Source organism: Chiloscyllium plagiosum, unplaced genomic scaffold, assembly GCF_037043375.1.
Source record: "Chiloscyllium plagiosum isolate Xiang-an unplaced genomic scaffold, Cpla_swu_hap1 HiC_scaffold_8, whole genome shotgun sequence".
In the NCBI taxonomy this organism is placed as follows: Eukaryota; Metazoa; Chordata; class Chondrichthyes; order Orectolobiformes; family Hemiscylliidae; genus Chiloscyllium; species Chiloscyllium plagiosum.
The window spans coordinates 47,454,080-47,469,231 of record NW_028270146.1 but is presented as its reverse complement, the minus strand read 5'-3'; the positions used below and the strand labels follow the sequence as shown (position 1 = coordinate 47,469,231).

Genomic DNA, 15,152 nt, shown 5'->3' with positions numbered 1-15,152 from the left:
CTTACTTGAAGAGGACATTTGATTGAAACATAGATCAAGGGGTCAGACAGGCAAGATATGGAAAGGATATTTCCTCATGTGATAGAATCTTGAATCGGGGTCATGGTTTAAATATTGGAGATCGTCCATTTAAGACCAAGATGAAGAGATAGGTTGCTTTTTCTAGGAGGATCGCAAATCTTTGGAGCTATCACAGAAGTTGGTGAAGTAGAATCTTCAAATGTTTTTAAGGCAAAAATAGATAGATTCATGGTAAACAAGGGAGGGATAGTTATCAGAGGAGATAAACCATGTTGCTCTTGGGCTAGGATGGAAACTGAGGAGCAGATAACACAGGACACTTCCCTAATATCTAAGCAGAAATATAGAACAATAGTTGGCTTGCTTACCTTGAGCCTGTAATTCTGTCTACAAATACCATGTCATTTATTCCTTCAGATATTGTGTTAAAATCTGAGAGAGAGTCATGGCTCAAAAATATCTTTGTATAAATAAAATACTTTCTATTGGAGAGTTACAGAGCATAAAGCAACTAATCACATCATCCTTCCTAGTTATGTCATTTTCTTTCGGTAATTCATGGCGCCAAAATCCAAGGATGCTGTCTGTGGGTTTTGATATGGTTTTGCACTACTTTTCCTGGTGATAGAGAGAGTATTTCAAAACAGGGGTTCTTTAATCCAAATATTTGTGGACCATTTTGCTTTAAAGTAAGTGGTTAAAATTGAAAAATAAAATGAAATTGGACACACTCAATACTCTAAACACCACTTCAGCCGAACAAATGTTTAAAACAGCAATTATAAGCTGAAGAATCTTATGGCTTATCCTATTTCCTTTATGTCATGTCTTGTGGTGTAGTGGGTCACATGATTGGGTTTGAGCATATGCTTGCTCTGGAGACTGGGTTTGTATTTTGGGCAAGGAGGTTGATTGTCAGTTTATAAATCCTTTCAATATTCCTGATGGTGGATAGTAGAGTGGGTGAGTTTCCTGGTCACCTCCATCCTGCAGAAGGCAATGGCAAATCATTACAGTGTTCGTCTCAGTAATTGGCCCAACCCTTACAAATGATGACAAGAGAAAAATCAGATGGACATTAATGGCTTCATCTGATGGAATAAGGAGCTTAGGTTTTTTTACTAAAGATAGTGACCAATTACATTAACATTTTAAACTGCACAAAGACAACAGCTTATATAGTGGGTTTATAACTTTTACAATTTTCCATCAGTATCTAAAAATAGGATAATGAATTATAAAACTACTCAGGGAAGTAAAAAATGTAAAATAACACATTTCTCAGGAAGCATCAATCATAATTTTATTTTAACCATTGCTTAAAAACATTAGTTCAAAATAAAATGCATTTAATACACACGAAGACAAAAGGGACTGACATTAAAATGGAAGTCATAAAATTATTATCCATCTATATATCTGTCTCTGTAATCACTGGTTTATTTCTGAAGACAGGGCACCATAAACAGATACTTATTTGCACATCTCAGTGTAGGTAGCCATCTACATTTGATAAAATTTACATCAAATAATCAAACATAATTAAAGCAATGCTAAAATGTCTGTTCATGTTCCAAAGGAAAAGCTTCATTGCTTACCCGCCACGTTACCCTGAATCAAAATAACAGAAATGAGATTGTAATAAATGTCTGGTGGCCTTCTCTGTGGAAAAGAGACATTTGTCTCTGTTAGTCTGACAATTTAATCATAACAGAAGCTGAATATGGACTGAGCCTGACCATCAGAAGAATTAAAGTCAGTTAACTGACATCTAATCCTCATAATCCAGCTGCAAGACTAAAAGGATTCATTATAGTGATTGCAAGATAAATGAAAAGTTAACCCAGTTTCTGTCAGTTTAGTTATCCATCAAAAAATATCCTTTGCTGCTCTTCCTTTTGCCTTTCCAAATTAGCATGTCATTCCGTTTTTTTTTAACCATTGTTGCTATCAATCTGTTAATGTTTTCTTTTGTTAATTATTTTTCTTAGTTCAGTCTAAAATTCAATTAAGTGAATTAGTAAGACTGGAAGCCAATATTTAGCATCAGACAGAAGGGAGACAGCATATTGTATGTTCATGAGATTTTCTTGGCAATGGCAAGATAGAGTTTCTAACAGGTAATGCTTAACTGAACTGATGTCAGTGGATTGAAGAGCAAAATGTTAAGGCTTTTTAAAAATATTTTGGAAAAATACATACTTTTAGATATCATTGAATACCCTAACCATGCACATTGCCAAGAAAACTTTAACTGAGCAAAGATTGAAAATGAAGTTAATAAAATTTTCTATGTTTGTGGTTAACCCATACATTTCCCTCATATGAGTGGTTGGTGAAGATGAAAAATGACTACTTGCAAATTTCCTTGGATTTTCGAATATTACAAACAGACATATGTACCGATAAGTTTTAACAATCTTGTTCACCAAAGTGTTGCTCAAAGGCTGGGTTAGTGAAATTTTGACTTGCGACAAAATTTATTGCTTGTCCTCCAGAACAGGCACCATTAAAATCCTAAAAAAACACAAAGAAGTTAATCTGAATCAGGCTACCCATGTACATGTTGACTATTATCATTGGGCTACTGAATAAATGTTGACATGCCCGTTTCTATTGCAGTGCTCTAAAATATTTATCTTGAGTCCTGGATTTATCTTCTACTTGCCTTAGTTCAGTTGGTTTCAAAGCCTCTGATAATATTACACACATGCAAAAGAAAAACTAACACGAGTTGAGTTATCCTATAATGCAACTGAATCACAGGCCAGACCACACTAATCTCCTGATCTTCAGCTGTGCTAGAGCCTGTGCCAGACAGAACAGGAGGGACTGCAATCTGTGCTGTTACATTTTGTTTCTCACATTTATTGCAGGTGATTGTACTACAAGTATAAGAAAGTACACCGTAATTGTACAGGTCTGAAAATGTGTTGCTGGAAAAGTGCAGCAGGTCTTTGGTGAGACCGCATGTGATGTACTGTACACAGATTTGGTCTCCCTAACTAAGGAAGGATATATTTGCATTGGAGGCAATACGGTGAATATTCACAGATTAGTCCCTGGGTTGAGGGGGGTATCCAAGATAAGAAACCAAATAAATTAGGTAATAAGCTCTAGAAGGTGATCTCAATGAAACCTACACAATTCTGAAGGGTAGAAGCTGGGAGGTTATGTTCCCTCCAAGGAACATGTTCACACAGCTGCAAATTCAGAATCACTTAGGATAGAGATGAAGGGAATTCCTTTCTTTCTTGGGACTCTGCCTCAATGAATATCCTTAAGATGGAGATGGATGGATTCCCTTCCCAACAAGAAGGTAAGGTTATCGGCGATAGATGGGAATGAGGAATTCTGAATGCCATGATCTTATTGAATGGTGGAGCAGGTTTGAAGGACTGAGTGATGTACTTCAGTTCCTAATTTCTATGTTCATACAATCTTACAGCACAAGAAGAGGCCATTCAACCATTGCACCTGTGCTAGCTCTTTTAAACAGCTGTTCAATTTATTCCCACATTCTAAATCATGCAAATTTGTTATCATCAATTACACATCTAGTTCTCCTATTAAAGTTCTCCTATACAATCTGGTTGGATTGAAATGCAATCACTGACAAATATCCTTCTTGATCTGTTGTAGTCATTTGGTCTCTACCATGAAGCACACATATTGGAAGCAACCATTGTACAAGGCCCTCAATGAAGACACTGTGCAGACACCTACACGTTTGCTGACAACACCACCACAGTAAGACAGATATCTAACAATGATGAGTCAGAATACAGAAAGGAGTTAGAGGGCCTGATGTCATGGTGCAATGAGAATAAACTCTCTCTCACTGTCAACAAAACTAAAGAATTGATCATTGACTTCAGAAAAAAACGAGGAGAACACCGTCCCATCTACATCAATGGAACTGAGGTTGAGAGGGTGAGAGCCACAAGTTCCTTAGCGTGATGATAGCCAACAACACAAGAAGGCACAACAATGTGCCCTTCTTCCTCAGGTGACTCAGAAAATTTAGCATGTCCATAAAGACCCTCACTAACTTCTATAGATAGACCATTGAAGCATTCAGTCTGGTTGCATAATGGCCTGGTTCAGCAAGTGCTCTTCCCAGGACCGTAAGAAATTACAGAAGGTTGTGTGCCCAGACCATCACAGAAGCCAACCCCCCATCCATGAACTCCACTCAGTTGACTGGATTGTTGGTTTACAGAGCAGTGTGATGCCAACAGCGTAGGTTCAATTCCCATCACCAGTTTGAGGTTTCCATGAAGGACTCTTCTTTTCACCCTCTTCCCTTGCCTGAGGTCTGTTGGCTGTCAGGTTAAATCACAATCAGTTGCTTTTCTGTAATGAGAGAGCAGCCCCCTATAGTCTGGTAACACAATGGTGACATAACTACAAAAAAATGGGGGACTCCATTTACATGGCTCACCGCTGCGGAAAGGCGACCAACATCATTTAAGACCCATTGCACCCCAGTAATGATCACCCCAGTAAATATCTTCCATCAGGGAGAAGATACAGAAGCTTAAACACCAGGTTCAGGAATAATCTCTTCCCAGCTGTTATTAGATTGATGAATGGACTCTCTAAATTCAAATAATGCTGATCTTGCTAATGTTGATCTTGCCTAGTGCACACACTGTGTGATGTAAATTTATACCTCTAAGTTTTTGTTCAACCTATGACCTGTATGTCCTTGCTTACTATGATCTGCCTGTACTGTTGGTAAACAAAGCTTTTCACTGTATTTCAGTACATGTGACAATAAATAAATCAAATCAAGGACAGGGGCTGCCTGGTGAGCCTGAAACAGAATCCAATGCTTCCATTCTTGTAGTGCATTCCAGAACTTGACAATGCTCTGTTTGGAAAAGATTCTCTTTTCTCCTTTAACTCTGATGCAAATTGTTTTCAGTATATCTTCTTTGGTTGCTTTGGTTAGAACATAGAAAATACAGCACAGAAAAGGCCCTTCGGCCTTCGATGTTGCGCCAACCTGTGAACTAAGCTAAGCTCATTCCCCTACACTATTCCATCATCATCCATGTATTTATCCAAGGATTATTTAAATCTCCCTAATGTGGCTGAGCTAGCTACATTGGCAGGCAGGGCATTCCATGCCCTTACCACTCTCTGAGCAAAGAACCTGCCTCTGACATCTGTCTTAAATCTATCACGTCTCAATTTGTAGTTATGCCCCCTCGTACATGCTGATGTCACCATCCTAGGAAAAAGACTTCCACTGTCTACCCTATCTAATCCTCTGATCACCATGGGCGGCACGGTGGCACAGTGGTTAGCACTGTTGCCTCACAGCGCCAGAGACCTGGGTTCAATTCCCGCCTCAGGCGACTGACTGTGTGGAGTTTGCACATTCTCCCCGTGTCTGCGTGGGTTTCCTCCGGGTGCTCCGGTTTCCTCCCACAGTCCAAAGATGTGCAGGTCAGGTGAAGTGGCCATGCTAAATTGCCCGTAGTGTTGGGTATAGGGGTAAATGTAGGGGCATGGGTGGGTTGCGCTTCGGCGGGTCGGTGTGGACTTGTTGGGCCGAAGGGCCTGTTTCCACACTGTAATCTAATCTTGTATGTCTCTATCAAATCCCCTCTTAGCTTCCTTCTTTCCAATGAGAACCGGACTCCAGGCTGAATATTTTCCATCAACCACCACTTCTTTCAGAAAGCCTGTTTCTAATCCAAACTGCTAAATCACCCTCAATCCCATGCCTCTGCATTTTCTCCAACAGCCTTATCGAAGCTTTACTGACGTTCATGTATACCATGTCAACTGCCCTACTCTCATCTACATGCTTGGTCACCTTCTCAAAAAACTTAGTGAGGTTTGTGAGATATGACTTGCCTTTGACGAAACTTTGTTGACTATCTGACTTCAAATTGTTGCTTGCTAGATTATTTTAAATCCTATCTTTTATAATCCTTTCAAAACTTTTCCTACAACAGGTCTATAATTATCTGGGTTACCTCTACTGCCCTTTTTGAACAAGGCCACAACATTTGCAATTCTTCAGTCCTCTGGTACTAAACCTGTTGACAATGATGACTCAAAAATCAAAGCCAAAGTCTCCGCCATCTCCTCCCTAGCTTCCCAGAGAATCCTCAGATAAATCCCATCTGTCCCATCTGTTCACTCCTTCTAGAATTGATAACACATTTTCCTTACTAACCTTGATCCTTTCTAGTCTAACAACTCATATCTCATTCTTCTCCTCTACAATATTCTTCTTTTCCTGAGTGAAAACCAATGAGAAATACTCGTTTAGCACCTCTCCAATCTCCACAGGGTCCACACACAACTTCCCACTTGTGGGAATATCAATTTGGCAGAACAAATAGTTTCTTTCAGCCTGCTCTGTCAAAACTCTGATAATTTTTAAAATTTCTCAATAGGTTTCCTGAAGGTGACTGTTCAATAGCAATACGGAACGGTTGCTTTCTATTCATCTTCATAATCTCATACACCTCAATCAGATCTCCCCTCAACTTCCTCTGCTCTAAAGAAGACAACCTGAGTTTTTCTAGCTTCTCGTCAAAACTGAAATCCACCATCCCAGATAATATCTTGGTCAACATTTCCTTTTCACCCCCATCCAAAGAAGTCACATTCTTCCTATAGTCCGGTTACCAGAACTGCACGCAGTACTCCAGCTGTGGCCCAACCAAAGTTCTGTTCAGCTCCAACATAATCTCCCTGTGCTTATGATCTGTGCCATGACTGATAAAGGGAAGTGCCCCATATGCTTCCTTAACTACTTTATTAACCTGTCTTACCATCTTGAGGGATCTTTGAACAAGCACCTCAAGATCCCTCTGTTCCGCTGAGCTTTCTAGTGCCTTGTTTTTCATTGAGTGCTGTCTTGTCTTGTTCCTTCTTCCAAAATACATTAGCTCTTATTTATCAGGTTTATCATATTTCATTCCCATCTGCTCAGATCTGTTCATCTGACAATGCAATTATATTCTCCTGTAACCTAATATCTTGCTGCTCACTGCCACCCCTATCCCCAGCTAATCTTTATCTAATCCACAACCTTACTTATCATCTCTCTCAAATTCTCATCTACATCAATCATGAATATCATGCAAACCCACTGTCAAATACCAGTGTTGCTGAGATACATTTAGTCAGGCAGTCACCTGCCGAGAACTAAATTAATCCTAAACGAGAACAGGAGGTGTGAGGGCTGAGGGTGACTGCAGTGTGACACCATCTTCTCACCAACCTTGCATTACCACCTATTTAATGAGCAAAATTTTGTCAGGGTGTGATGTTCTTGTCTCAGGCAAACAATGACTTCACTGAAATTCAGAAGTTGGGAATTGATAACGGTAATAGTATTAGATTTGTTGTTTTCAGCATGTAGCTTGTGGGACACTGGTAATCTGCAAGCGTCCTCGGCCTGACCCACAATGTTTATCTCTGATGTACACTATCATGGCTAAGGCCACAATAGAGAAAAGGCCAGAATTGTCATCACCACCATTTGCTTCACATCACACAACTGGAACAACTCCCTTTGTGGGGTACAAGTCATCAGAAGCAAAAGCAATAACAATGTCATTTTATAAGCAACATTTATTTTTCTGTTAGTTTTGCTATAAATATTAGCTTTTCGGAAGAAAAGTACTGTGATGATTTTAATAAAATTTCAGAAACTTTCAAGATAAACATGTTCGCTTAAGTATTAATATTTATAATGTGAAAATGTCCATAAATTGGTTTCAGGCATGAATTATTAATTTACATAGACAATTAATTTTGAAATATACGTCACATTTCATAATGAAAAAGCAATGAATTAGTTCCCATTAAATTTTCATGAGCTTTTGCAGTAGCAAGTGAAAGTGGGTGGGATAGGACCAACAAAGGATCTTTATGGCTCCCCCCCAACCGTTGCCTAAACAGTCGATGGACAAAGATGTCTGACAACAATTTAATTAGCTCAGAGGTGAGGCCATGTTGCAGGGAAGCCTAGCTGCCTATGATAAAGGAAGGATGAATGAGAACTCACTGGGGAGTTTGCAGCAGAGGATTACAAGAATGGATCCAGCATTGAGACAGTTTAGTTAAGAGGAAACATTGGAGAAGTTGGGACTGTTTCCATCGAAAAGAGGAAGGCGAAGAGGAGATGGAATTGACGTTTTCAAAATCACGAGGGCTCATTTCAGAGTGGATCAGACAGAACCTGCTCCCACCTGTAAATGGACCAAGAACTAGTTTGAAAGTATTTTGCAAAAGAAGCAAATGCTCGATGAGAAAAATCTTTCTCTTTCAACAAGTAGTTAGGGGATGGAATGCACTGTTTGGAAGCATGGTGGAAGTTGGTCCAACTGAGGCACTCAAGACGGTACTGAATGATTAATTAAATAGGAACACATGTGCAGAGTTACAGGAAGAAAGGGAGATTGGTCCAAAGATATGCAGTTTAGGTGGATTGGCCTTGGGAAATACAGGGTTACAGCTTTCTTCTTCACTTCCCCAACAACTAAACTGTTTTTTTCTGATCTTTTGTAATGATCTCTAGTATCCTGTCTCATACTCTGAGGAAACTCCCCATTTAAGAACTAGCTTGAAACAAGTACATGTGAAGACTCAGCTTGTTAATGAAATACTGTTCTCCTTCACAGCTTATTTGGTTAAAGCTTGGAGCATCCTTCAAATATCCTTTACTATTCACAATGGAAAGGATCAGATTTTTAGAGACTTACTTGCGGCAGGTTGGTTGGTGAATCAAACATCAAATTGCTGAAGCCGTTTTCAATAGTTTCTTCATTGTCAAACTTAAAATATTTATTTAAACAGATGAGGCATAATGGAACCATGATTCTGTAGAAGAAATCATCAGATTTTGTTTGTTATTGCCTTAAGATGCAATATTCAAAATCACGAGGGCAAAATCATGACATCATGGCAATTGGACATAGATGGGAGCAGAGATTTGAGCTGCTGCATTGTGCTCAATGCCTGCCCATCAGCCAACCAAGTCACAGCAAGAAGCCAACTGCTGTATTCGGATGCACGCTGGTGCACTTAGATTGGTGCCTGACAATTGCGTTCTGGTAAAGAAGCAGTGACTACTGTACTTTACAAGAGCTTACAAAAATCTCCCTCCAATGAGATAAGACTGCGTTGGACAAACAATTCCTCATCTGTGTTCAACGTCTAGACCTTGCAATTTAAAGGACGCTTGCCTTCATTGCTCAGACATTTGAATGCAGGAGTTGGGATTTCATGATGAGGTTGTACAGGATGTTGGTGAGGCCTCTTCGGGAGTACTGTGTGCATTTCTGGTCACCCTGCTATAGGAAGGATATAATTAATTTGGAGAACGTTCAGAAAAGATTCACCATCATGTTGCCAGAAACGGAGGCTTTGAATTCTAAAAGTAGACTGGATAGGCTGGGACTTGTTTCACTGGGGCGTTGGAAGATGAGAGATGACCTTATTGAAGTTTATAAAATCATGGGGGACTTAGATCAGCTGAATAGCAAGAGTCTTTTCCATAGAGAGTCATTCATGAACTGGAATAAACTACAGAGGAAATGGTAGATGCAGTTCCAACATTTAAAAGATATTTGGATAATTACATGAATTGCAAAGGTTCGGAGGGATATAGGCTAAATGCAAAGTGAGACTAGTTTAGTTTGGGAACGTGGTCAGTGTGGACTAGTTGAACAGAAGGGTCTGTTTCCATGCTGTATGACACTATGGCTCTATGACTGTGGGGTACAATCCAGTAAGTCACTGAATAATGGTGATGAAATAATTGTTATGGGACCAATTTCATTTTCCCCTACACCCCAGTTGGCCAGTTGCCAGATTGAAACCCTATTAAAGTGGGAGCTACTTTGCTGAGTTGATCTATCAACTTTTCAGAAATTTTAGATCCATCTTAAGTTAAAATTAACATCCATTAAAAGTTTTTTTAAAATTGTTTAAAGAATATATAAAATTGCTCACAAATGTCACCATGTAAACTATGCAGGCTGCACCAGACAGCATTTCAACAACATGAGCAGGTTAATTATCTCCCAAACCACCATTTTGAATAGCATTACAATCTGTAGAGACACTGGTTAGAACACATTCTACTCCTAAAACAAGTCTCTTCAAGGATCGTCCTAAAAGTAACAAGGTTGGAAAGAATTCCAATTAAAATAAGGTCATCATATTTGAAAGTTTTCATATTTGTTAATTTTTGGAAGTGAAAGGTGCGAATTGCAGCAAACATAACACAGAGCTTTGAGGCATCATCAAGTTACCCAAAAGCAGAGGGAGAATTCAAGACAAATGAATGAGGAACACATTTGGAGAAGAGTTTGCTTGGAAGAACTATGGACACTGAATTTTCACATCAGCCAGTGAACATCAATAATGTATACACATTCAGTTCCAACACACTCAGGCATTAAAACAACTGTAAGCCCCTGCCCCTAACATTGACCTCCAGTGCAACCATCAGGACATACATTTTAGAAGATATTACTTTTCTGTCAACAGAAATAGCAGAGCAATCACCTGTTTTTCACTAGTTTGGCTGATTCCACCTGGTTTGGTCTATGATGTGGAGGTGCCGGTGTTGGATTCGGGTGGACAAAGTCAGAAGTCACATGACACCAGGTTATGGCGCGCTACTCCTTCATCAGGTGAAGTGATATAAGAACAACGCTTCGAAAGCTTGTGATTTCAAATAAACCTGGTGGACTATAACCTGACCGAATGCGACTTCTGGTTTAGCCTAAGAAGTGCAAATTCTACCCCAAATGTGATAACATTTAGAAGTTTTTGAATGCTTTGTTAAAAGCAATCTAATGGCGACAGCACAATATTTTTTCCTGAATTCAAATTGAACATTTGTAAATTTCTGCTATTCCATAAGAATTTCATTTCACCTTATTCTTTCCAAAATGATGAGGTATAACAAGCTTCCAAATAACAGGACAGTAATGGAAACACCGACCACCATCCCCATGATCTCTCCATCATTCATATTTCTCTCCTCCTGTTGTTCACTGATGGTGCTTTCCTGAAGTTTAGCATTTGTGATTCCCAATATGGCCCCTGCATTCAAACACACCAGGCACAGTCAGAACAGTATTTTACTTTTGAAATGCATTGTTCCTTTTTGACTACAAGAATAAACATTTTGGGATTGTGTTGGGAAAGGTGCACCACATTTTGAGAGGTTACACTCTTTGTTTTTCCACAGCAATGATTGAAGAATAAAACTGTTCTTTCTTAACGTTGTGGAGTATTCAGGGTCATTAAAATAAAGTCAGGTGATTAGATGAAGCTGGTAATTGAGTGTAGGGATCTTAAAGTGCGATTAATTTGTGCCTGTTCGTAATAATGGCACAAACTTTGAGCTGTCTGTTAAATTGAATGGAAACAATATGTATTACAGCAGTAAGTACACAGTACAATGGCTTCCCAACTCAGCAGGACATCAAGTTCACATGTGCCTAGCACTGCTGATAGGGACATGGCAGAGTGAGTGCTGCTGGTATGAGGCAGAATAGACAGATACATGAGGAGTAAGGTTGAGAGTGAGGTGGCATAAGAATGATGTGGAGAACAGGGCCTATGTTCCAGCAAAAGGAGATAGACCCTCTGGCCAGTCTACCTTGTCACCCATACTCCTCTGACATTGCCTCAGGAGTCAGGAAACCCAAACATTGTCCATTCACTTCTCTGAGAAAGTACTAAGTGGCAGATATGGCATGTCACAGTGGCTCAGTGGTCAGCACTGCTCCCTCACAGTGCCAGGGACCTGGGTTTGATTCCACCCTTGCGCAACAGTCTGCATGGAGTTTGCACATTTTCCCTCTGTTTGTGTGAGCTTGCTTTGGGTGGTCCAGTTTCTTCCCACAGTCCAAAGATGCGCAGGTTAGGTGGATTGGCAATGATAAACTGATACAGTGTCCAGGATTGTGTTGGTTAGGTGGATTAGCCATGAAGAATGCAAAGTTAAAGGGATAGGATAGGGGGTCTGGATAGGATGCTCTTCAGAGAGTCAGTGTGGACCTGATGGGTCAAATGGCCTGCTTCCACACTATAGGGATTCTATGATTCACGTGATGAGCTCAGGTTTCCAAAGCTAGGGTATATACTTTTACGGGAGAAAGTGAGGACTGCAGATGCTGGAGATCAGAGCTGAAAATGTGTTGCTGGAAAAACGCAGCAGGTCAGGCAGCATCCAAGGAGCAGGAGAATCGACGTTTCGGGCATGAGCCCTTCTTCAGGAACTCAGATTTCTCCACCACAAGGGATGAACTCATATTTCTCCACAGGCTGCCTACTTGCGGAACGTTTCAGAGAACACCTCTGGGACACCTGGACCAATCAACCCAACCACCCCGTGGCTCAACACTTCAACAACCCCTCCCACTCCATCAAGGACATGCAGGTCCTTGGACTCCTCCATCGCCAGACCATAGCAACACGACGGCTGGAGGAAGAGCACCTCATCTTCCGCCTAGGAACCCTCCAAACACAAGGGATGAACTCAGATTTCTCCAGTTTCCTCATTTCCCCTCCCCCCACCTTGTCTCAGTCCCAACCCTCAAACTCAGCACCACCTTCCTAACCTGACCTCTCCGCCCCCATCCCCACTCCAGGCTATCACCCTCACCTTTACCTCCTTCCATCTATCGCATTTCCAACACCCCTTCCTCAAGTCCCTCCTCCCTACCTTTTATCTTAGCCAGCTTGGCACACTTTCCTCATTCCTGAAGAAGGGCTCATGCCCGAAACGTCGATTCTCCTGCTCCTTGGATGCTGCCTGACCTGCTGCGCTTTTCCAGCAACACATTTTCAGCTATATACTTTTACAAAATGGGGTAAACCCTCCTGCTTAATTTAAATAGCAACACGGAAAAGATTTATCCCGTGCAGTAATCTGTGAAAATTCAAGAGGCCAGAACTATTTAAAGTACAAATTAACAACATTATTTCTTAAAGTATAACAGAAAATAATTAAATAACAACTATTTACAACTCCTTCCTCTTACCTATCTTTTACTTTCCCTTCTACAATACTAGCTCTCAACTGCTCATTTTTTCCTGGTCTTATACCCCAAAAGCATTGGATTATGTCATTGGCTTTTATTATTGTCAATATTCTAAATTCAAACTTGATTGGAGTTTGTTTTTTTTTGGGGGGGAAGGGATATAATTTAAACTGATTGGCCGAATTCACATTTGTTTCTGTCTCCAGGCAACCAGCTACCCTAGCTGCTGGATCACGTGTCACATTATATCTTGTTCAGAACACTTGGTGCTGTCAGGTAGCTCTGATAGCTTTTAACTTTCTTAAAAGTACAGTACACCTACATCTTCATAATACCTTCCCCCTTAAGAAAAGATGAACCATCATAATGAAAAGATGACTTCAGTCCTTTTTCTGTTCTTTAAACACATTACTTTAACATACAAATAACTTTAATCTAAGTTCATCTTTACTTCTTTCCATATGACTATATATATATAAAACCTTATATTTATTTAATGTTATATTTATATTTAGATGTTATATTTGTATTTATCAGTTAAATCTGCAATAACACATCTGCAATTACATTCTCACGATCCGCAACATGTACGATTTTTAAATTAAAAGTCTGTATCATAAGACTCCAATGATATAGTCTTATATTCTTATCTTTGAAGTACTCTGAGAATGTAAGCAGATTGTGGTTCGTGACCATAACCATCTCCGACACATTGTTCATGACATATACATGAAAATGTTATAAGACCAGTACCAAACTCAATAGTTCTTCGATTGTTGAGTATTTCCTCTGGTGGATGTTGACCTTCTTCGAAAAGTAACCAACTGGCAGTTCAATCCCATCCTCATCTTTCTGTAGGAGTACAGCCCCAACTCCAATGTCACTAGCATCGATGGCAACTTTAAAAGGTTTTGAAATGTTTGGTGTAGCTAAAACTGATTTGGTGGTTAATATTGCTTACAAATGCTTGAATGCCTCCTGGTTTTGTTCTGTCCACTGAAACTTTCTGTTCTTCTTTGGCAAATTGGTTAACGGTGCCACTACACTGCTGAAGTTTGGAACAAACTTCCGATAGAATCTGCTGAATCCTAAGAATCGAAGTACCTCTTTCTTTGAGGTTTGTCTTAGAGATTCCTCGATGGCCTTCGTCTTTGCATTCCATGGGGTCAACCTTCCATGACCGATGTTATGTCCAAAGAATGTAACCTCTGCTTTCGCGAATTCAGTTTTATTTACGTTTGTCACCAGTTTTGATTCTCGTAGTCATTCAAAGAGCTCTGCCAACTGTACCATGGATCTTTCCAGGACTTACTAAAGATCACTACATCATCCAAATAGACTGCACATTTGTTAACCCAGCCACAACCCTGTTCATGGAATGTGGCGGGTGTGTTCTTCATTCCAAAGGGCATCACTTTAAATTGATATAGCCCAGTTGGAGTTACAAATGCAGACATTTTTCGCTGTCTCTGATAAAGGTACCTGCCAGTAACCACACTTCAAGTCCCACTTGGTGATGTAACTGGCTTTTCCAACTTTCTTGATACTGTGCTCCAATCTAGGAATTGGATATGAGTCTGATTTTGTAACAACGTTGACCTTCCAATAATCTACGCAGAATCATTGAGTCCTGTCCAGTTTGGGAACTAAGACAATCCACTCGCTCTGGCTTGGTTTGATGATGTCCTCATCGAGCATGGCCTCCACCTCCATCTGGACCTGTCTGGCTTTGAGAGGATTAAGCCGATAGGGTTTTTTTTTGGAGCAGTATTCTCTATGTCTACTTCATGTACAATAGCATTAGTCTTCCCCATCTGATTCTTAAATATGTCCTTATACTGCAGTAACAAATCTTGCAACTGTGTTCTTTACTCCTGAGATATATAGCTTACTAACCTGTCCCACTCCTGAAGGACTTCTTCATTTTTTAATCTATTTTGAGGCACATCAAAATCCACATTATCTGGATTTGATTCCTCACTCTGCGGCGCAGTAACTAACACCTGTTTCTCCAGTTCTTTCTCTCTAGTATAATAGTGTCAACATGTTCACATGACATAACTGATACTTTTTTTGCTATCTGACATCTTT

The 15,152-nt window shown here is 40.0% G+C and overlaps 1 protein-coding gene across 2 annotated transcripts in view; it reads right to left on the bottom strand.

Annotated features, from left to right (window-relative positions):
• Positions 1-1,298: 1,298 nt before the first annotated feature.
• Positions 1,299-15,152, bottom strand: part of amn (amnion associated transmembrane protein) — a 53,547-nt gene continuing 39,693 nt past the window's right edge. The window contains exons 11-14 of one of the 2 annotated variants that reach the window (XM_087989479.1): positions 10,944-11,112; positions 8,760-8,877; positions 2,425-2,538; positions 1,299-1,632 (exon numbers count right to left, since the gene is read on the bottom strand). In XM_087989479.1, the coding sequence (XP_087845605.1) occupies positions 2,434-2,538; positions 8,760-8,877; positions 10,944-11,112 (392 nt within the window). In that variant the 3' untranslated portion in view covers positions 1,299-1,632; positions 2,425-2,433. Of the gene's footprint in view, positions 2,539-8,759; positions 8,878-10,943; positions 11,113-15,152 lie in introns of both variants that reach the window. The other variant, XM_043698472.2, reaches the window with a different exon arrangement.